The following is a 19,703-nucleotide window of genomic DNA, read 5'->3' on the forward strand; positions in this document are numbered from 1 at the left end:
GCTGTGTCTGGTTAACAATTCCCTTCCAGCCACTTATGGGATAACTCATCCTTTCAACTCATCCAGGAGCTTCATCTCATCCAGGCGCTCTGGCCAGGAAGTTTTTTGGGATGGTGACCCCCATCCCACCCCCCAGGAGCCCAGCAGTGGCCATGGAGATGAGATCCATACACCCCCAGAATGGCTGCAAAGCATGTGAAATATCCCTTGATCCAAGCTCTGGGACGCAGGAATGGAGCGAAGTGGAAGTGGGAGAAAGGAAGAACATCCACGTCATGCGTATTCTTTTATTGTGTTTTCCTACAGTTAAATGAAGCTGGATGGGAGATCTCTGCAGGAAACAGGGAGAGGATGGATACAGGGCTCATCTATGGATTATTTACAAACAGACAGAGCAAATGCAGCTCTAAGTAGCAGAACAAAAATCTTTCAAGTAACCATTTCCTCTTTATCCAGCCCATTCCCGGGCTGGAGTTGGGATTCCCTTCCCCAGCCCCTCCTGCCTGGGAAATTCCCTCCATGTAGGGCCCAAAACAACCCCAAAACCCCCTGATTTCTCCTGCCCAAGGGTTGAGGTTTGTTCCCAAGAAAGACTGAGGTTGGTTCCCAGAAGCGACTTGGAGGTAACTCAGCCTCCACTTTCCCCAGAAATTCCAGCCTGGATTAATCCAGCTTCGATCCAAGAGCAGGAATGGGCTGCAGAGGGATGGGCAAGGGGACAACATCTATCCTACCTCCCAAACTCCCTCATTATTCCTATTCCTGGCTGTGCTCTATGGTGTCAAACCTTCTGTAAAACGCCGAGAACAGGGGTTCTTCCTTGGAAAAAAAAAAAAGAGGAAATGGCCATGAAAGGGAGCAGGAAGTTGAGCTTCAGCCCCTTCCTTGTTTGGGTTTGGAAGGAGGCGGATTTGGGCAGGTCATAGAAAAAGTGGGAGTGAGTGACGTGTGGTGGGGGTTGGTTCTTCCTTTGGCTCTGCTCAGCAGAACGGTGAGACGGGAATGTTTTCTTCTTCTGGGAGGGAGGGAGAGAGAACAGGGAGTTAAACACACCCAGGGAAGGGCTTAGAGGAGCAATTTTATGGAAACAAGGGAAAAACTCAGGTGGGGTTCAGGGACTTGTGTCACCTCATCCCTGTGCCTTCCTCCATGGGGATGAGGATGGAGCATCCCGCTCCCCCCCCTTTCCAGGTGTCACCTTCTGGTGCCTCCTGCCTGCAGGGAAACCTGCTTGAGGATTTTTTTTTTTAAGCTTTTTCCTGCTTTTCTGTTAATATTCAAGGATAAGGGAAGCACCAGAGGTTCCCTGAAAAGCAAAGTGTCAGAGCCAGTGGCTGGGAGCTGTTTGGAAAGGGGGGAGAGACGATGGAACTCCTGCTGCTGCTCAGACTAGTGCAAGAATTAGGATGATAAACCCTAATTAGGGTGATAAACCCTAATTAAAGTTTTAAGATGAGCTAAAAGGCTGAGAGCAGCAGAGTGTGCCTTGGGATATTCCCATCCGCTGAGCCTGGGCAGGTGGAATTGCAACAGGAGAGAAATAAAATTATTCCCTTTAGCTCAGGGGGAGGATTGGGGCTGGAATCTGTTGTTTTCATCACTCCATGTGCAAGGATGGGAATTGTCCATCTGAGCCCACCCCACTGTGGGATGAGACTGAATCCCATGGGAGCTCAGCACAGGGATGTGACCCCGTCCCTGGGCTAATGGCACCCCAGACTCCTCACTGCTCCCAGTCCATCCTCCCCTCCCCTACTCCTAGGATTTCCAGGATTTGATGGCAAAATCAGGTGGACCTACATCCCACACCCCACAAAGCAGGATGGAGCCAGCTCTGAGCATCCTCATCCCCCTCCCAGCCCTTTTTTTGGGATGGAGCCAGCTCTGTTCATCCTCATCCCCAGCTCTTTTTTGGGGGATGGAGCTGACTCTGCTCATTCTTATCTCCAGCCCCTTCCCCAGCCTTTTTTTCAGGGAGGATGGAGCTGGCTCTGCTCTTCTTCATTCCCTTCTCCCTTCCCCAGCCCTTTTTTTTGGGATGGAGCTGGTTCTGATCATTCCCTTCCTTTTCCTTCTTCCCTATCCCTTTTTTGGGGATGGAACCAACTCTGCTCTTCCTCATCCCCGTCCTCCTTCCCCCAGCCCTTTATGGGAGGGATCCAGGTCTGATCATTTTCATATCACTCCTCTTCCCCAGCCCTTTATGGGATGGAGCCAACTCTGCTCTTCCTTTTCCCCTTGCCCAGCTTTTTCTGGGATGGAGCTGGCTCTGCTCTTCCTCATCTCCCTCTCCTTCCCCAGTCTTTTCTGAGATGGAGCCAATTCTGATCATTCTCATCCCAGTCCCCTTCCCCAGCCCTTTATGGGAGGGATCCAGCTCTGATCATCTTTATCCTCCTCCCATTTTTTGTGGGATGGCCCTTTTTGTGATGGAGCTGATACCGATCATCCTCCTCTTCATCCCCTTTCCATTTCCCAGTCCTTTTTCTAGGATGGAGCCAGCACTGCTCTCCCTCATCCCCTTCCCCAGCCCTTTTTGGGATGGAGCCAGCTCTGACCACCCTCCTCCCCTCTCCTGTCTCTATTTTCTGGCTCCAGCCTCCCTCCCATACCTGCTGGTGCTCAGAAGAGGCCGCAGTCCTTGAGGTTCTCTTTGATGATCACGTCTGTGACGGCGTCAAAGACGAACTTGACGTTCTGCGTGTCTGTGGCACAGGTCATGTGGCTGTAGATCTCCTTCACGTCCTTCCGCATGTTGAGATCCAGGAATTGGGTCTTGATGTAATTCCCTGCATCCTCGAACGTGTTGGGACCTGTGGAGGGAGGGAATGCTGCTGAGCTGCTCCCATGGGGGAGTGTTGGAGGGAGAGAAGGGTTGAGAGCTGTCCATGCGTAGCACAGAGCTCCTTTTTACCCCATTTCCGTTCTTCCAAACACCTTCCCGAGGCCACATCTGTCCTCTCCTCAGCTCCAGCCTCCAAGGGTTTGACTTGCCACCCCAGAGCAGGATGGAGCTGGTTCATCCTCATGTCCTGCCCTTCCCCAGCCTTTTTTTTGGGATGGAGTCAGCTCTGATCCTCCTCATCCTCATCCCATTCCCCACCCCTATTTGGGATGGAGCTGACTCTGGTCATCCTCGTCCTCATCCCTTTCCCCTTTCCGTTTTTTGGGATAAAACCGGCTCTGATCCTCCTCATCCTCATCTCCTTCCCCAGCCTTTTTTTAGGATGGAGCCAATTTCCATCATCCTCATCTCCCCTTCCCCAGCCCCATCACAACATATCCCAAAACCGAGTTGCCAGATCTGTGCTGGGACCACACAACTCCGCAGCCCCTGGTTTGGGGGGTCTCGAGGAGGAGGGGTAAGGCCAGGAAGCTCTGGGCTCACCATCGTACTCCGGGAAGCAGATGCTGAGGTGGACTTTCTTGATCTTTTCCTCAAAAAGGTCCTTCTTGTTGAGGAAGAGGATGATGGAGGTGGCAGCAAAGAACTTGTGGTTGCATATACTGTTGAAAAGGTGCAGGGATTCATGCATCCGGTTCTGCAGGGAAGCAGATCGTCATGGATTGACACCCCCTTTGGGCCGCTGCAGCCCACCCCCAGCCCCCCATTCCCTAGAAAAGAGCTTTTCCCTGGTTGCTGCAGCAGCAGCTGGTCCTGCTGCCTGCCCAGTCCCTCCTGCCCACCCAAAATCATAAATCCAGGTGATGCTCAGGGTAGGGAGTGGCTCCGGTGCCTCCTGGGGTTGTCAGAAATGAAGGATTGTGGTGATTTCACTGGGAAAATTATCCATGGAAACCTCGCAGCCTGCAAGGAAGATGCTCAGTGAGCAGCACCATTGCAGTCAGCAGGGGCACGCTCTTGTTGGACCACGGCTTCTGGCCGCTATCCACAGTTTTGGAAAGGAGCTGGGAAAAGGAAAAGCTCCAGTTTCAGAGCAGATGTTGAGTTCTTTGTTTGCTGCTGGGTCATCCTGAGGGAATGAGGATCCATCCAGGCAGAGCCAAGTTCAGTGGGAGGTTTTTCTTTATATAAGGGGGATTCCTCCATCTGTGGGCAGCAGGTGGGTTCTCCAGGGATGGTTTTCCCTCATCCAGCTTCCCCTCACAGCGGCTTTTCTGTATGCAGAGCACCAGCTCTGCCCAAATCCTGCCCTGTCCCACAGTGGGTGAGCATTCCAGCCTCTCCCAAGGGCTTCCATGGGAAAGGTGCTCTCCTTCTGCACGTGGTTGAGGAAGGGCTGCGAGCTCCTGCCTGGCCATGGCAGGGCCCAGGGATAGCAGATCCTGACCCAGCTTCAGGAGAAGGTATTTGGATCCCAAGGAGCAGCCATGGGACCATGGGAGGAGATGCCCGGGAAGAAGCTGCTCCTGCTGTCCTCATCTTCACCCCTTCTCTCTTATTTCTTCAAAGAAAAACCCATTATGGGGCTTCCGTGTTCTTTCTCTCCACATCTGTGCCCTCCGAGCTGCTTTCCCAGGGCTCTGCTGGTGCATCCCTCACTGGACACTCTTTGGTTCATGTCCCTGTGCCTCCACACTGGGAGAGTGGGAGCTGCCCTCCTTACCTCAGAGGGCACAGCGAGGCACGAGGTGCCTCAGGACCAGGTTTTCCTTCATCCCAGCCGGTTCCTGGCTCTTCCTGCCCTTCCCTTTGGCTTTGCTCCAGCTGACTGGCTGTGTGGCCATTCTCTGGTGGCTCTCAGGATGTGCTCAGGAGCACTTAGGGGTTTCCTTGTGGGCAGACCCATGGATTTGTGGCCCAGAGGAAGCACAGACACCTTTACTGGGCACAGCTGGGTGGGAACCAGCTCCCTCCTGCATCTCCCACACCTTTCCTGGATCACCCAGAGCATCTGATAGTGCAGAGTGTTGTTCCTCCCTCCCCACAGCCCCCTTGGAGCTCCCTATTCCTCTCCCCCTTGGCTTCCAGTGCCTCCAGGACCCCGACCCACCACTTCGTCGTCCTCCACCAGCACCATGTCATAGGCGCTCAGGGCCCCGCAGAAGATGATGCAGGTCACCCCCTCAAAGCAGTGGATCCACTTCTTCCGCTCTGAGCGCTGCCCTCCCACGTCGAACATCCTGGGGAGGGGACAAGGATGAGGGGGACACCCACACACCTGGTCCTGACACCCCCCATGTGACGGTCCCAGCACCACATCCTCGGGGGAGCAGGAATCACCACCCGTGGGAGAGTGTTGGTGGTCCCTCGAGTGTCAGGGTCATCCCAAAATCCCTCCCCGCCATCAGGGCTGGGGGGAATCATGGAGGAGTGGTCATGGAGGTGCGGGAGGCTCCCACCCACCTGAAATTCAGGTCTTTGACAGAGAACTTGGTCTCGATGATCCCCGTGGTCTTCACTCGGGATCGCAACACATCCTGCTCGTTGGGGAGGTAGTTGGGGGCTGTGATCCTGTCCAGCTGGTTCAGGTAACTGGGGGGACAGGAAGGGGCGTGACCTGCTGCCAAGGGGCTGCCCATGTCTCCCCCTTCCCCTGGATTTTTGGGGATGGCTGTGGGGCTGAGCTCTGCCAAACACTGGGACTCCAGAGCGGTGACATCCCTGGGAGAGCTGGGGGACACCAAGGGTGGTGGGGCTGCAGGCCAGTGGCGCTTTTGGGATGGGGGATGGCACTGGTGGGGTGGAAAATGACACCAGTGGGATGGAGGATGGCACTTTTGGGATGCAGAATGGCACCAGCTGGATGAAGGATGACACTGGTGCTGGTGTGATGAGGACGTAGGACAGCACTGATGGAATGGAGGACAGCAGCAGTGGGATGGAGAATGGCACTGGTAGGATGGAGAAGAGTACTGGTGGGATTGGGGAATGGTACTGGTGGGATGGGGGATGATATTGGTGGGATGGACGATGACACTGGTGGGATGAAGACTGGCAGGCTCGGGGTATTCCCAGGAGCAGATTTTGCCAGGCTGGGTTGGAAGCAGCCATGAGCTGCCGGGAGGTGCCCAGGCTGGGCCCTGTTGTGCCCGCTGTGTCCCCACTCACTACGCGGCTGAGTCGTTGAGCTGATACTCGGCGGCGCGGTCGAAACACGCCTGAACCCCCCCGTCCTTCCACAGCTTCTTGATGCAGGAGACCAGCTCAGGGGGCATCGTGCCCTCCTCAATGGAGTCAGCCAGGTTGAAGAGCAGCCGGCCTTCATCCTGCCAGAGGGACCTTCGTCACCAACCCTCCCGTGGCCACTGTCCCCCCAAAGTGCCCTTGGGACTGGGGGGACAACATGGGGCTGCTATGGACCCTGGTTCCAGGGGCAGCCCTGGCCCCATGTTGTGGGGTTTGGGGGAACAGGGACACCACCCCGACTGACCGCGCAGGAGGACTCGGCATAGTCGATGCCCAGCGTGGACATGGCGCGGACGATGGCCAGGATGGACTGGAGGATGTTCCCGTAGATGACGGCCTTGAACTCCATGCACTCCTCCTCCGTGTAACCATCCTGGTGGATGATCCTGGCAGGCACAGCGGCCTCAGCCCCAAACCAGGACATCCCCTCTGGGGTGGGAATCACCACCCCACACTGGGAATCACAGGTGCCACCACCAGGTGCCATGGAGGGGGTGACCGGGGGTCCAGCCACCCCATGTCCAAGAGCTGGTGGCCTCCCCCTCCCCAGTCTGGCTCAGGCCATACTCACTTCATCTGCTTCACGATGGTGCTCTTCCCTGACTCTCCAGCCCCTGGAAAAGGGTGGGAGGGACACCTTAGTGCCCATCAGGGCCTGATGCCACAGTGATGGGCACCCCGTGGGGACCAAAGCCACTGTCCCCCACCCGTCCCCTGCCTAGACACCCAGCCTGGCCTCTTCCCGACACCATCATCCCCACACTCCTGTCACACATTGCACCCTGTGTGGGACCACAGCTTGGGGACCCCCAGGGTGGTGGGAACCTCCTGGGTGCAGGTCCCCCAGGTCCCACACCTCCCGCTCGCCGTGGGCAGTGCTGGCGATGCCTTTGGGGCTGTAAGCGGCTTAGGGCAGCACAGGAAGCTGCTTAGAATTAGGGTGTTAATCGCCTTGACCCCAGCCCCCCCCACCCTGGATAAGGCCCCATTGCTGGCCCCTGCCCTGTGGAGTCACCCCCCTGCCCCACAGGGTCACCCCCCTGCCCTGTGGGGTGTGGAGGGACCCCCAAAGAACCATCCCCTCCTGCCTGGCACCCAGCAGCAGGTTTTGGGGTGCTGGTGGCAGGAGCTCCCCAGGCTCTCACTGACCCCTCTGAGATGTGGTGCATCCCCGGTGGGACCCACTGTCTTGGTCCCTTCTCCCACCCCCCCACCATCCCCTTCGTGCCTGCCATCCCCAAGAGCCGATGCGACCTCCAGCCCTTCCCAGGGATAACCCTGGAGATGTCTGGGTGGGGGGACAGCCACTCCAGGCTGGTGGCAGCTTGTCCAAGGGGTACCAGGGACAGGGCAGGAGGAACCCAGGGGGACGTGAGCTCCCTGTCCCCGTCCCCATCCCCATCCCCACATCCCCTCAGCCTCAATGAGGTGGAAACACAGGGACATCTCCTTGGAACATCCCCTCCAGCCTTACCAAGCAGCAGCAACTTGACCGTCTTGGCCTCCTTATCTGCATCCTCCTGGAGCTTCTTCTCCAGCTCCTTGGACCTCTTGGCCATCTCCTTGTCCTCGGCACTGGCCCCACTCCCCATGGCTTCCTTCTCCTCCTCCAATAACTCCACAATCTCCTCTAGGTCCCCAGGCTTTTCCAGCTCTTCAGGGAGATAACAGGCACACCTCGGGGACGAGGTGGGCACTGAGAGTTAACCAGAAATTCCAAAAAAGACAAGTCAGGTACCCCACACCCTGATGTTGGGGTGCCCCAAGCCGGCAGCGCTCCGCGGTGGGTCCTTGCTGCTGGCTGCCCCCCGCTCTCTCCCTTAATTCCCCATGGATAACCTGATTTTTTTTGACCGTGGGATTTGGGGACTTTTTATCTTGCCATGTGACCCAGGAAATCCAATTAGCCCAAGATGGCAAAGATTAGGGCTCAGGGAGAAAAAAAAGACGGAGCATCTCAGGGAGGTGGGCAGGGGGCTTTACATAAGGGGCGGCATCAGCGTGACACCCTGTGCCTGTGGGGATTCGTCCCCTGGGGTGACTTGGGAAGTGGGGATCACTCTGGGGCTCCCTCATGTCTGTGGGACTGTGATCCCACTTTTGGGGGGCATCGAGGATGGGATCAGCCCCTGGCTGTGTGTGTCCCCCGCCCCTGGGTGCTCTGGAGTGGTGGCAGGGGACTGGGTGGTGACAGAGGGACAGGATGGTGGCAGGGGGATGATGGCAGGGGGACGGTGGCACTGGGGGATTCCTCCTGCAGGGAAAAGGGAGCTAATTACCCCCGGGGGTGGGGAACGAGGCCCCCTAATCCTGCCTCGCTGGGTGCCGCCCTCCCGCTGCCTAAGCTCTTTAATGGGATCGTGGCTCAGCCCTCCTTCTCCTCCTCCTCCTCCTCCCGGGCTCAGCACCCCCCTCCCAGCCCATCCCCCAGCCCAGCAGGCCCCCCCAAACCCCGGGGCACGGGTGGGTGCCTCCCCTTTCTCCTACGAGGCTGGTTTCAGGTGGGCACCGCAGGGGGAGCCCCCCGCCTCGGGGTGGGCTTTGGGACCCCCAAAAGTCCTGCGGGGTCCCCGATGTTTGGGTTTAAGGTGCCCATAATCCCTGCACTTCACAGGGCCACTGGGGGCTCCATGTCCCCGCACCGGTGTCCCCACGTCCCACCGGGCGCAAATTCCCTGCCAGCGCCGTTGCTTGGGGACACTCTGTTCCCGCTGTTCCCGCGGACACAAAGCCCCTTCTGAGCCTCTAATGAACTCGGCGCTAATGAGGGGGGTCCAATTAAAATACCAGACACCACACCCCCCCCTCCCCGCGGTGTGCGGACAGTGCTGGGCAGGGGACACGACTCAGGCTGGGGGTCCCCACTGTCCCCCTTGGCTGTTGTGCCCTCCCAGCCTGGCACAGCGGTGGCCCCGGTGGGTGGTGTCACATCGCTGTCCCTTCACCTCCTCGACAAGGGGTGGGGGGCACAGAGGGGGGTGGGTGACATTCCCTCCGCTCTGACAGAGGCTAAAAATACCCCCCCGCGCCGGTGGCAGCTTAGGGGACACTCGGGGCGCTCGGAGGGGATACAGCCCGACAGCCACCCAGAGCCACCCCGGCGCCGGGACCCCCGGCCCAGGTAGGGACGCGCGGGGACCGAGGCAAGGGCAAAGGTGGCACCCCCGGCACCCCCACAGCCGGGCTCTGCTTCTGGGCTGGCCCCCACTTTGGCTGGGGGGTGAGTTGGGGGACTTGGAGGGGCAGGGGCTCCATGGGGACATTCCTAGGGGGGCTCAGGGCAACCCCCCCAGCAGGGTCTGAGCCGGGGGAGCGCTGGTGACAGTGTGAGTCCTTCTTTTGGGGTGCGGTACCGTATCGGGGGGGGGGATCATCATCGTGGAGGAGGCGATGCCCCGTTTTGGGGGGTATTCGCTGGTTTTGGAGGTACGCGGTGTCTTTGGGGGTCAATGTTAAATGGGGGGTGACGGTCTGTGCTGGGGGTGCCCATCCTGGGGGTGCCCATCCTGGGGGTGCCTGTTGGGGGGCACACGGATTCCCACTGGGATGGGGGCAGTCTCTGCATGGGGAAGAGTGACACCCTGTTGGATGGGGGGGCAATGACTCTATTGGGGGGGCATAATGCCCACCTCGGAGGGGGTTACCCTATTTCGGAAGCGCCGCTGTCACTTTGGGGGAGGTCCAACCCCATCTCTCGCGGGGTTACGATGCCTGCTTGGGGGGGAGGTTAGGGCTGAACCCGGGGGGTAACGACTGCCCCCGAGGAGGGGCTTAGGGCTGTCCCGGGGGGGGTCCCCACTGTCTGTGGGGGTCACGGGTGTTCCCACAGAGGGACAGAGCTGCCTGGGGGTTGTCACGGCTGTCCTGGGGGGGGTAAAAGGGCTGTCTGTGAGGGGGTCACGTCTGTCCCGGGGGTGCCTCAGCCCCACACCCCCGTAGCTCACAGCCCCATCCCGGGTACTGCCCCCCCCCCCCACCCTCCAGCGCCGCAGCCGCCTCCTTCCTCCTCCTCCTCCTCCTCGCCACATCCTCCGCCCGCCCCATCCTCTTCCTCGTCCCGGTTTCCGGCCGGGCCCCGCCGGGGACTTTGGTCCATTCCCGGGTTCCTGCATCAATCATCAACCAGGGGAGGGAGCGGCCGCTGCGGCCCCGCCGCCGTAAGAGTCCCCCGGGCCCCCCCACCGCCCCCCGCCCCCATCACCATCATCACCACCATCACCATCATCATCAACCCCTCCGCCCCTCCCCGACCCCCCCGGAGCCGCCATGTCCTCTGCCCCCCCGGCCAAGTGTCCCTTCAAGAAGCGGGGTAGCCTGCAGACCCCCAGCCCCGCAGGTGAGACCTCCCCCCCCAAATACCCCCCATCCTCCCGGCAGCCCACGGGGACACCCAGGTCGCGCCCAGCGCGGGGTGGGACACGATACTGCGAGTAGGGGGGATCAGTTTGGGGGGGGGGGGAAGTGCCGGGTTGCTGCTTGGAGGTTTTTTGGTGGGGTGGGAGCCCACCGCCGTGTCCCGGCACCGGGAGGGTGGCAGCGGGGCTGGGGGGGTCCTGTGTGTCCCCTCCCGGCAGCGCCTCGGTGGCGCAGTGAGAGCGGAGGAAGAGGAGGAGGAGGAGGAGGAAGGAGGGGGAGCGCAGGGGGATGCGGGGGGGCGGACCCCGCAGGGGGAGCGGGGCCGGTTTGGGGGGGGCGGGGGGCACGGCGGGGGTGGTCTCGGGTGGTATGAGGGGGGCTGCTGGCACGGGGTGGACAAGGTGGCACTTTGGGGTTCGCAGTGGTTGGCACCACTGATGGGGGTCTCAGGGTGTCACCGGGGTTGTTCCCAGACGTCGCTGTTCGGGGTCAGTGGCACGGGGTGGTTGTGGCACGGAGTGGGTGAGGTGGCACTTAGGGGCTGTCACCTGGCTGGCAGTGCTGCGGGGTGTGGTCTCGGGGTGTCAGCGGGGCGCTCGTGTGCCCCGGGTGGGTGGCACAGGGTGATGATGGTGACACGGGGTGGGCAAGGTGGCACTTTGGGGTTGGGACCTGGCTGGCACTGTTGAGAGAGGGTCTCAGGGTGTCACTGGGGCTGTTCCCACACGTGGGTGGCACGTGCATGTTCTGGGGGGTGGCACATGGTGGTGGTGAAACAGGGTGCTAGTGGTGACACAGGGTGATGGTGGCACCTTGGGGTGATGGTGGTGACATGGGTGGGTGATGTGGCACTTGGGGGTTGTCACCTGGCTGGTACTTCTGGGGGCTCTCAGGGTGTCACTGGGGCTGCTCCTGACTCTGGGGGACCCACATGTGTCCTGGGTGGGTGGCACAGGGTGATGGTGGGGACACAGTGTGATGATGGTGGCACAGGGTGATGGTGGCACCTTGGGGTTGTCATCTGTCTGGCACCCGTGTTGGGGGCGGGTCCCGGAGTGCCACCAGGGCTGCCACCTGTCACACACGTGGGTGGCACAGGACATGTCCCAGGGTCACAGGGCACCCTGGGTGTCACCGTGCCCCAGGTGAGGCACTACCAGCACATCCCGATGACACCAGTGCCGTCCCTGCCCTGGGTGACAGCAACCCAGCACCCCCATTCCCACTGGGGTGATGCAGGGAGCACATGGGGTGGAGGCTCCTCAGGAGACCTGGATCTTCCCCCCATGCTGTGCTGGGTGGGGGGGCTCTTACTGGTGCCCCCAGTTTAACCAGTAGGACCTGATTTCCAGTGCCCCCCCCCGGCCAGGTCTGTGGTGGGTTCGGGGCTGCAGAGGGGGGTGTTGGCATCGGGGGGGTGTCTCTGGGCATCCCCCAGCCCAGTGGCCCCAGTGCTGGTGGGAGCAGGGGGTGCTCTGGGGGGGTGGGACAGTGGGGGGCGTTTGGAGTGGGGGGTGTTGCCTCCCCTCCCCCCCAGTCTGGGGATGTGCCCCCTGTGGTGGAAGGGGTGGGATGGGGGGCAGGGAGGCAGCATTGGTAGGGGGATGGACCCCAGTGTTGTGCCCCCCATGCCATGGGGGTCCTGCCCCCCAGCCCTGAGCCCCTCATTCACCGTTGGCTTCTGACACCCCCCCAGTGGAGCCAGCAGCCCTCCCAGTGCCCCAGGGGGATTTGGGGGTGTCCCTCTTGCCCTTGAGCTGCCTCAGTTTCCCCATCACTCCCATTGGGAAGAGCATCTCAGTTCCATGGTGGGGAGGGGGAGCTGTGGAGGGGCTGATTAACCCCTTCCTGCCCGGGCAGGGGTCCAGACCCCCCCAGCTGATGTTGTCCCACTCCCTGCAGAGCTGCGGGGGGGGCCAGGGGCCCGACCCCTGCAGTCGGCCTGGTCCCTGCCCGGGACCCCCCATTGCCTGAAGCATTTCCCAGTGGATCTGCGCACTTCCATGGATGGCAAATACAAGGAGATCGCTGAGGTGGGTCCTGGGCACCGAGTTCACCAGGTCTGGGGGGGGTGAATGTATGTTGGGGCTGGGGGGGGTCTCCCTTCCATCTTTCCCACTCCTATCCTCCCCAAACCCTCCTCCCTTCCCACTTTTTGAGTGTGGGAGTCCCTGTGAGCCTTTCTCTCCCAGCTCAGTGGGTTGAGGCCAGGCACAGCTCATGGCAGGGCTGCTCCAGGCACAGCTCATGGCACGGCTGAGGCTGGGCACAGCTCATAGCAGGGCTGCTCTGGGCACAGCTCATGGCAGAGGTGTTCCAGGCACAGCTCATGGCAGGGCTGAGGCTGGGCACAGCTCATGGCAAGGCTGAGGCTGGCCCCAGCTCATGGCAGGGCTGCTCTGGGCAGGAGCTGTTTTGCCGCTCGCTGGCCGAGAACGAGATGCGGACGGCTCCGTACGAGTTCCCGGAGGAGAGTCCCATCGAGCAGCTGGAGGAACGGCGCCAGCGCCTGGAGCGCCAGATCAGCCAGGACGTCAAGTAAGCCTAGGGGGGTCCCCCGCATCCCCCCAAATCGCTGGAAGGGAGCCCTGCATGGGGCCAGGCCACCTCCCCACCCCAAGAGGCTGTCGGTCCTCTGTGCCAGCTCTGTGTCCCCTCTCCCGTGGGTGTCGCACTTGGTGTCCCCTTTGCAGTGAGTTTTTGGCTGGTTTCTGTCTGGTTTCTGTTGTTTCGGCATTAACGGGGTGTTTTCTCTCCCCGGCCCCCCCATTTCTCTCCCCCCCTCGCCCCCCCCGGCTGTCCCCCCCCTCCACCGCCGCCTCCTTGTCCCCAGACTTGAGCCCGACATTTTGCTCAGAGCCAAACAGGACTTCCTGAAAATTGACAGTGCTGCGGACTTACAGTGAGTGTCCGGCTCGGTGTCACCGGCCGGGGCCACGGGGGGGATCGGGGACCCACCTGGCCCCGCTCTGACCCAGCACATCCAAGCATGGAGCCAAGAGGTCCCTCCCGGCCACTCTCGCTGCCACTGAAGGAGTCAATGCACCTGGGGAGGGGGGTTGGGGTGGGCTGGGGGTCCCAGCTCTGCTGTTGGCACAGGACCCCTGTCCTGGCCCTGTCTTCCCCTGGATGGGGGGCCTGATGCCGTGTGTCCCTCTCCCTCCTGTCTCCGCTTGGGAGTTGTCTCTGTCATGAGTTTTTTTTTGTGCTTTGTGCCCCCCACCCCCCAACTTTTCATTGTGCTCGTGTGGGGCTGGGGGATGTGTTTTGGGAAGGGGGACAATGCCACCACCAGAGGACACAAGTGGCACAGCTGCCACAACCTGGTGGTGGCATCCCTGGGGACAGCGTCACCCTCCTGCCACCCCAGGACCGGACACAGTCCCTGGGGTAGGGCTCGTGCTGCTGTTGAGGGACACGAGGATGGGGACAGACCTGTCATTGTCCCACTGGCCACGTCTGTCCCCACAGGCTCTTCAAGGAGCAGAACGACAGCCTGGTGGACCACGTCCCCAAGGAGCGGGAGGCGCTGCTGGAGCGGGAATTCCAGCGGGTCACCATCTCTGGGGAGGAGAAATGTGGGGTGAGCCTCCCCCTGACCCCCCCAGAACCCCAGCAAGGGTCTCCAGGCTGCCAACCCCAGCTTGGGGGTGGTTTTTGTTTGGTTTCTCCTCTCCAGGTGCCCTTCACTGACCTGCTGGATGCGGCCAAGAGCGTGGTGAAGGCGCTGTTCGTGCGGGAGAAGTACATGGGGCTGTCGCTCCAGAGCTTCTGCAAGACCACGGCCCGGTACCTGCAGGAGCTCTCCGAGAAGCCCCTGGAGACCCGTGGCTACGAGGAGGTGCCTGAGACCCCCGTGGCTGCCGGTGAGCACGGTGGGGGGGGGTCTCTGTGCTGGGCTGGGGTGCTGGAGGAGCTTTTGGGGTGATGTTGGTGTCTCCTGGCTGCAGATGCCCCCGTGCACCCCCCATTTGCCGAGCAGCACCCCTATGAGACGTGGGACCCCCAGAACATGCCGGCGGACCTGGGCTTTGGGCTGAAGATGGTGGACGGTGTCGTGCATGTCTACACCAAGCAGGACATCACCGACAAGTGAGTTTTGTGAGGGGGAGGGTCCTACTCACTGGGGTGATGAGATTTTTGGGGGGCTGTGTGACCCCCATGTGTGTCCCCCCCACAGGAGCACGGAGCTGGACCTGCCGTACCCCGACCTGCAGGAGTTTATCGCCGACATGAATTTCCTCATGGCTTTGATCATCAACGGGCCCATGTAAGGGGGAGGGTCCCACCCAGGAGGGTCCCACCCCACCCTGGGTGGGATCCCATGGCAGGGGTGTGACAGAACCCTGGGGACAGCCCCGAGGACGTGGCAGTGGCTCTGGCACACGGTGCTGGTGCAGCTTCCACGTCCACCCTCGCCCGTGTCCAAGAGTCCGCGTTCCCATATCCGTGTGGGCACCAGCCTTTCGGGGCTGGATGTTCTCCCTCCTCACCCCCAAACTGAGCCCCTCTTCCCCATTTTGGGCAGTAAATCCTTCTGCTACCGCCGGCTGCAGTACCTGAGCAACAAGTTCCAGATGCACGTGCTGCTCAATGAGATGAAGGAGCTGGCAGCCCAGAAGAAGGTGCCTCACCGCGACTTCTACAACATCCGCAAGGTACCTGTGGATCCTGAGCTAGTCCCAGATCCTGGGGGGGTTCCTGGCTTCGCTGGGGAGCTCTTGGAGGGTCTCAGGGCTGAGCATCACCTCACTGGTGCAGGTGGACACCCACATCCATGCCTCGTCCTGCATGAACCAGAAGCATCTCTTGCGCTTCATCAAGCGGGCAATGAAGAAGCACCTGGATGAAATCGTCCACGTGGAGAAGGGGAAGGAGCAGACGCTCAAGGAGGTGTTTGAGACGATGAACCTCACAGCCTACGACCTGAGCGTGGACACGCTGGATGTCCACGCGGTACGGGAGGCACCCAAACCCTGGGGATGAGTGGACCCCCAGCCCATCCTTGGTTGGGCTGCAGGATCTTCTCCAGGGGGTTTTCCCAGGGCGTGGGGGGTTGCTGCAGGCTGGGGATGGGGGTGTGGTGGGTGATGAGGAGTCTCAGGTCACACCTGTCCCACGTTCAGGACCGCAACACCTTCCACCGCTTCGACAAGTTCAACGCCAAGTACAACCCCATCGGGGAGTCCATCCTGCGGGAGATCTTCATCAAGACGGACAACCGTGTCTCAGGGAAGTACTTCGCCCACATCATCAAGGTGGGTCACCTCCCCTCCTCGTGGTGGTGGCGGTCCCCGTGTCCCCTTCCCGGTGGCCGAGCAGTGACAGTTGTCACTTGTCCCTTCCCATCAGGAGGTGATGGCAGACCTGGAGGAGAGCAAGTACCAGAACGCGGAGCTGCGTCTCTCGATCTACGGCCGCTCCCGGGATGAGTGGGACAAGCTGGCCCGCTGGGCCGTCAGCCACCGCGTCCACTCCAACAACGTCCGCTGGCTCGTGCAGGTGCCCCGGCTCTTGTGAGTAAAGAGGGGACAGGAACCCTCACCTGGGCTGGGGAGATCCAGGACATCCCACTGCTGCCTGGGGTGGGGAGGAGAGGGGGGAAAGCCGGCTCTGAGTGGGGTCCATTCCCCACAGTGACGTCTACCGGACGAAGAAGCAGTTGGCCAACTTCCAGGAGATGCTGGAGAATATCTTCCTGCCGCTCTACGAGGCCACCATCCACCCTGCCCAGCACCCAGAGCTGCACCTCTTCCTGGAGCATGTGAGTGCTGCGTCCTGCTCCTGGGGACACCCAACCTGAACCCAGCTGGAGTGAGGGGTGATGTCCCACCCGGGGGCTGTCTCTGCTGCAGGTGGACGGCTTCGACAGCGTGGATGATGAATCCAAACCGGAGCATCACATTTTCAACCTGGATAGCCCTTTGCCAGGCAACTGGGTGGAGGAGGACAACCCGCCCTACTCCTACTACCTGTACTACATGTATGCCAACATGACAGTGCTCAACCACCTGCGGCGGTAAGGACAGCCCTGGCCCGGACCCTGCGCCCCTCCGGAGGTTCTGGGGAGGTCAGAGGGCGATGGTGCCAGTCAAACCCCCGTTGCAGGAAGAGGGGCTTCCACACCTTCGTCCTGCGCCCACACTGCGGCGAGGCCGGTCCCATCCACCACCTCGTGTCAGGGTTCATGGTCTCGGAGAACATCTCCCACGGGTTGTTGCTGCGCAAGGTGAGTGGGGAGGAGGTGCCTGGAGGGGCTGGGGGTGTGGTGGGACCCCGCTCACCCTTCTGTGCCCCCCAGGCCCCTGTGCTGCAGTACCTGTACTACCTGGCGCAGATTGGCATTGCCATGTCCCCGCTGAGCAACAACAGCCTCTTCCTGAGCTACCACCGCAACCCCCTGCCCGAGTACCTCTCACGGGGGCTCATGGTGTCCCTCTCCACTGATGATCCCCTCCAGTTCCACTTCACCAAGGTGAGCATTTGGGGGGGGGGGCACCAGCCAGTGACACCCTAAGAACAGCTGTGGGGTGGGCACGGGCCGGGTGATGGGATGGGGTCGGTAGTGGGGTGGGATTGGTGGTGCAGTGTGGCTGGTGGTGAGATGGGACCAGTGGCAGCACCGATGGACTCTGGAGGGTGCTGATGATGGTGTGGAGGGGCTGGGAGGAGGTGGGGACCCCTGTCCTGCCTGAGGGGTCTCTGTGCGGGAGCTGAGGGGTGTCGGTCCCCCCTCAGGAGCCGCTGATGGAGGAGTACAGCATCGCCACCCAGGTGTGGAAGCTCAGCTCCTGCGACATGTGTGAGCTGGCCCGGAACAGCGTCCTCATGAGCGGCTTCTCCCACAAGGTGAGGCCCATTCCCTCATTCCCAGTCCTGCAGTTTGCCCATTCCTAATTCCGTGTGCCCCCATTTCCCAATTCCTATTCCCAATTCCCCCATTCTCCCATTTGCCCATTCCCTCATTCCCAATCCTGCAGTTTGCAGTTGGCATTCCTAATTCCCATTTGCCCATTCCTATTCCAAATTCCGCCGTTCCCCAATTCCCCCATTCCTCCATTTGCCCAAACCCCTTCCCAATTCCCATTCACCTCCATTCCCCCATTCCCACCCCCAACACCCACATTTGCCCACTCCCATCCCCAATTCCCCCATTCCCAATTCCCATTCACCCCCATTTGCCCATTCCCAATTCCCATTCACCCCCATTTGCCCATTCCCATTCCCAGTTCCCATTTGCCCATTCCCATTCCCAGTTCCCCCTCCGTGGGTCCTGGCAGCACTCAGGAGTGCCGGGCACCCACGAGGCCCTGTCCTGACGCCCACAGGTGAAGAGCTACTGGCTGGGTCCCAACTACCTGAAGGAGGGTCCGGAGGGGAACGACATCCGCCGGACCAACGTTCCCGACATCCGCGTGAGCTACCGCTTCGAGACGCTGTGCCAGGAGCTGACGCTCATCACGCAGGCGGTGCAGAGCGCCGAGCTGGAGCCCATCCAGGAGGAGGACGTGCTCACCATCTCCCTCGGCACCCACTGACTGCCCAGATCCCCCCCGAGCCCCCCGGGGCTCCGCCGCCGTTCCCCCACCCGCTACCTCCTGCCCTAGGAAGGGGCCGCTCCTGCTGCTGTCCTGGTGCCACCGGTGCCACTGCAGGGGACGGAGTTTGTTGAGTCCTCTCTGTTTCATCTTGGTTTGGTCATTTTATGGGTGGTTTTTTGGGTCTTTTTCTGTTGTTTTTAACTGGTGTCTCCTTGCTGGGCCCTGCTGGGCTTGATGGCACCAGGAGGTGACGTGGGGGAGGGCACGGCCAGGGGGGTCCTGGATTTACCTCTCAGGTTGGGGACGCAGTGACATGTCGGGGGTCCTGGGTGCTGGTGGGGTGACAGTGTGGGAGGCCCAGCCCAGCCCCCCGTGGGTCCTGATGTTCTTTAACCCCAGCCACTCTCAGCCTGCTCTCTGCCCCACAGGGACAACCCAAGGAACCCAGACCTGAGGTCTGTGGTGTCGGTGGGGACACGGTGGCCCAGAGGACAGGGGGGATGGTGCTTGGTGGGGGATGCTCCATCCTCATCACCACAGGGAGGAAGGCAAGGTGTGGGATGGGGAATGTTTCATCCTCACCACCGCAGGGATGAAGGGAAAGGGGATCAGGTGACATGTGTCCCTGTCCCCAACACTCCCAGGAGATGTTTGTTTGTGGCCCAGATCGGGCTGGACCAGGCTTCTCCCATTCCAGTGGGGCATTACCCCCTCTATCCCTGCAGCCCCCATCCCAGTCCTGCTCGCCTGCATCCGGAGCCGGCATTCCCAGGAAAACCTTATGGCGACTATAAAAACAACAAAGTTTTAAAAAACCCCTAACCGAGCATGAAAAATAAAAGTATTTAAGTAAAACACTGGAACTGACGTGTGGGGAGGGATGGAGTGTGGCCCCAGAGGGAAACTGAGGCACAGAGGTCCCCTCATGGCTTGGGTTTGGGGGTCCCCAAGGTGATGTGGGAGGGTCAGGGGACGGATCCCGAGCGGTGGTGGCAGCGCCGGCGCTGGCGGGACGCCCCTGGCACCCTGCCTGCACCCGCTGACGCCAGAGGGAGGGGAGGGGAGGGGAGGGGAGGGGAGGGGAGAGGAGAGGGGAGGGTCCTGTCCCAGTCCGTCCCAGTCCGTCCCAGTCCGTGCTCCCGCAGAGCCTCAGCCGGGTGTCGCCATGGTGGTCACACTGGGGTACTGGGACATCCGTGGGGTGAGTGGGGTCTAGGGGTGACAGTGCCTCTCTGGGGACGGGGGGGGGCACGGGTGTGGGCGTGCTGGAGGTCCCAGGGTGTGGGGGAGAGGTCCGGGGGGCTTTGGGGTGTCAAAAGCGGGTGCTGTCCCCCCAGTTGGCCCACGCTATCCGCCTGCTGCTGGAGTACACCGAGACCCCCTACCAGGAGCGCCAGTACCGCCCTGGCCCAGGTGAGCGGGGGCAAGCGGGGTGTGACCCCCCCCAGGTCCCTCCACCCCCTCCCCCGGCACCCTCGATCCTGCTGTGTCAGGAACCAGCGGGGGGAACGCCTCCGTTTCGCCTCCGTCCCTCTCCCGCCGCCCCCACCCCTCCTGCCAGCTCTCGGGGGGGTCACCTTTGTCCCCCCCATTCTCCTCCCCGCCCCAAATAAAAGGACCTTGACCCCTCTCAGGGGCAACGTCCTCCCTTATCTGCGCAGGGTGTCCCGGGGGGGTCACCGGCTGCCCCGGGGCAGATCGGGGACCCCCCCCCC

General features: G+C 61.2%; 3 protein-coding genes across 7 annotated transcripts in view; 2 read left to right on the forward strand and 1 right to left on the reverse strand.

Moving 5' to 3' along the window:
• Nucleotides 1-273: 273 nt before the first annotated feature.
• On the reverse strand, nucleotides 274-7,936 carry GNAT2 (G protein subunit alpha transducin 2). Its single transcript, XM_042013687.1, has 9 exons — nucleotides 7,566-7,936; nucleotides 6,663-6,705; nucleotides 6,336-6,477; nucleotides 6,014-6,171; nucleotides 5,309-5,437; nucleotides 4,956-5,085; nucleotides 3,389-3,542; nucleotides 2,613-2,813; nucleotides 274-1,015 (listed from the first exon to the last, which is right to left on the reverse strand). Exons 1-8 carry the CDS (start codon nucleotides 7,681-7,683, stop codon nucleotides 2,623-2,625), a joined length of 1,065 nt encoding a protein of 354 aa, XP_041869621.1. The 5' UTR covers nucleotides 7,684-7,936; the 3' UTR covers nucleotides 274-1,015; nucleotides 2,613-2,622.
• A 1,171-nt stretch (nucleotides 7,937-9,107) lies between these two features.
• Nucleotides 9,108-18,843, forward strand: AMPD2 (adenosine monophosphate deaminase 2). Of its 4 annotated transcripts, none has more exons than XM_042013683.1 (18): nucleotides 9,108-9,212; nucleotides 12,350-12,480; nucleotides 12,855-12,985; nucleotides 13,281-13,349; nucleotides 13,919-14,030; nucleotides 14,127-14,313; nucleotides 14,398-14,539; nucleotides 14,628-14,717; nucleotides 14,976-15,105; nucleotides 15,209-15,403; nucleotides 15,574-15,705; nucleotides 15,800-15,963; nucleotides 16,085-16,211; nucleotides 16,303-16,466; nucleotides 16,556-16,676; nucleotides 16,749-16,922; nucleotides 17,186-17,296; nucleotides 17,776-18,843. In XM_042013683.1, the coding sequence occupies exons 2-18, from the start codon at nucleotides 12,451-12,453 to the stop codon at nucleotides 17,983-17,985; spliced, it is 2,289 nt and encodes a 762-aa protein (XP_041869617.1). In that variant the 5' UTR covers nucleotides 9,108-9,212; nucleotides 12,350-12,450; the 3' UTR covers nucleotides 17,986-18,843. The 4 variants fall into 4 exon arrangements, with proteins under 4 accessions (XP_041869617.1, XP_041869616.1, XP_041869613.1 ...); XM_042013682.1 differs by lacking the exon at nucleotides 9,108-9,212 and adding an exon at nucleotides 10,149-10,248; XM_042013679.1 differs by lacking the exon at nucleotides 9,108-9,212 and adding an exon at nucleotides 10,288-10,427.
• A 235-nt stretch (nucleotides 18,844-19,078) lies between these two features.
• Nucleotides 19,079-19,703, forward strand: part of LOC121657705 (glutathione S-transferase 2) — a 5,695-nt gene continuing 5,070 nt past the window's right edge. The window contains exons 1-2 of one of the 2 annotated variants that reach the window (XM_042013690.1): nucleotides 19,079-19,189; nucleotides 19,326-19,401. In XM_042013690.1, the coding sequence (XP_041869624.1) occupies nucleotides 19,154-19,189; nucleotides 19,326-19,401 (112 nt within the window). In that variant the 5' untranslated portion in view covers nucleotides 19,079-19,153. The remainder of the gene's footprint in view (nucleotides 19,190-19,325; nucleotides 19,402-19,703) is intronic. The other variant, XM_042013689.1, reaches the window with a different exon arrangement.

Source organism: Corvus kubaryi, unplaced genomic scaffold, assembly GCF_017639235.1.
Source record: "Corvus kubaryi isolate FWS band 111438036 unplaced genomic scaffold, C.kubaryi_AGA036_p1.0 split1-37355, whole genome shotgun sequence".
NCBI lineage: Eukaryota > Metazoa > Chordata > Aves > Passeriformes > Corvidae > Corvus > Corvus kubaryi.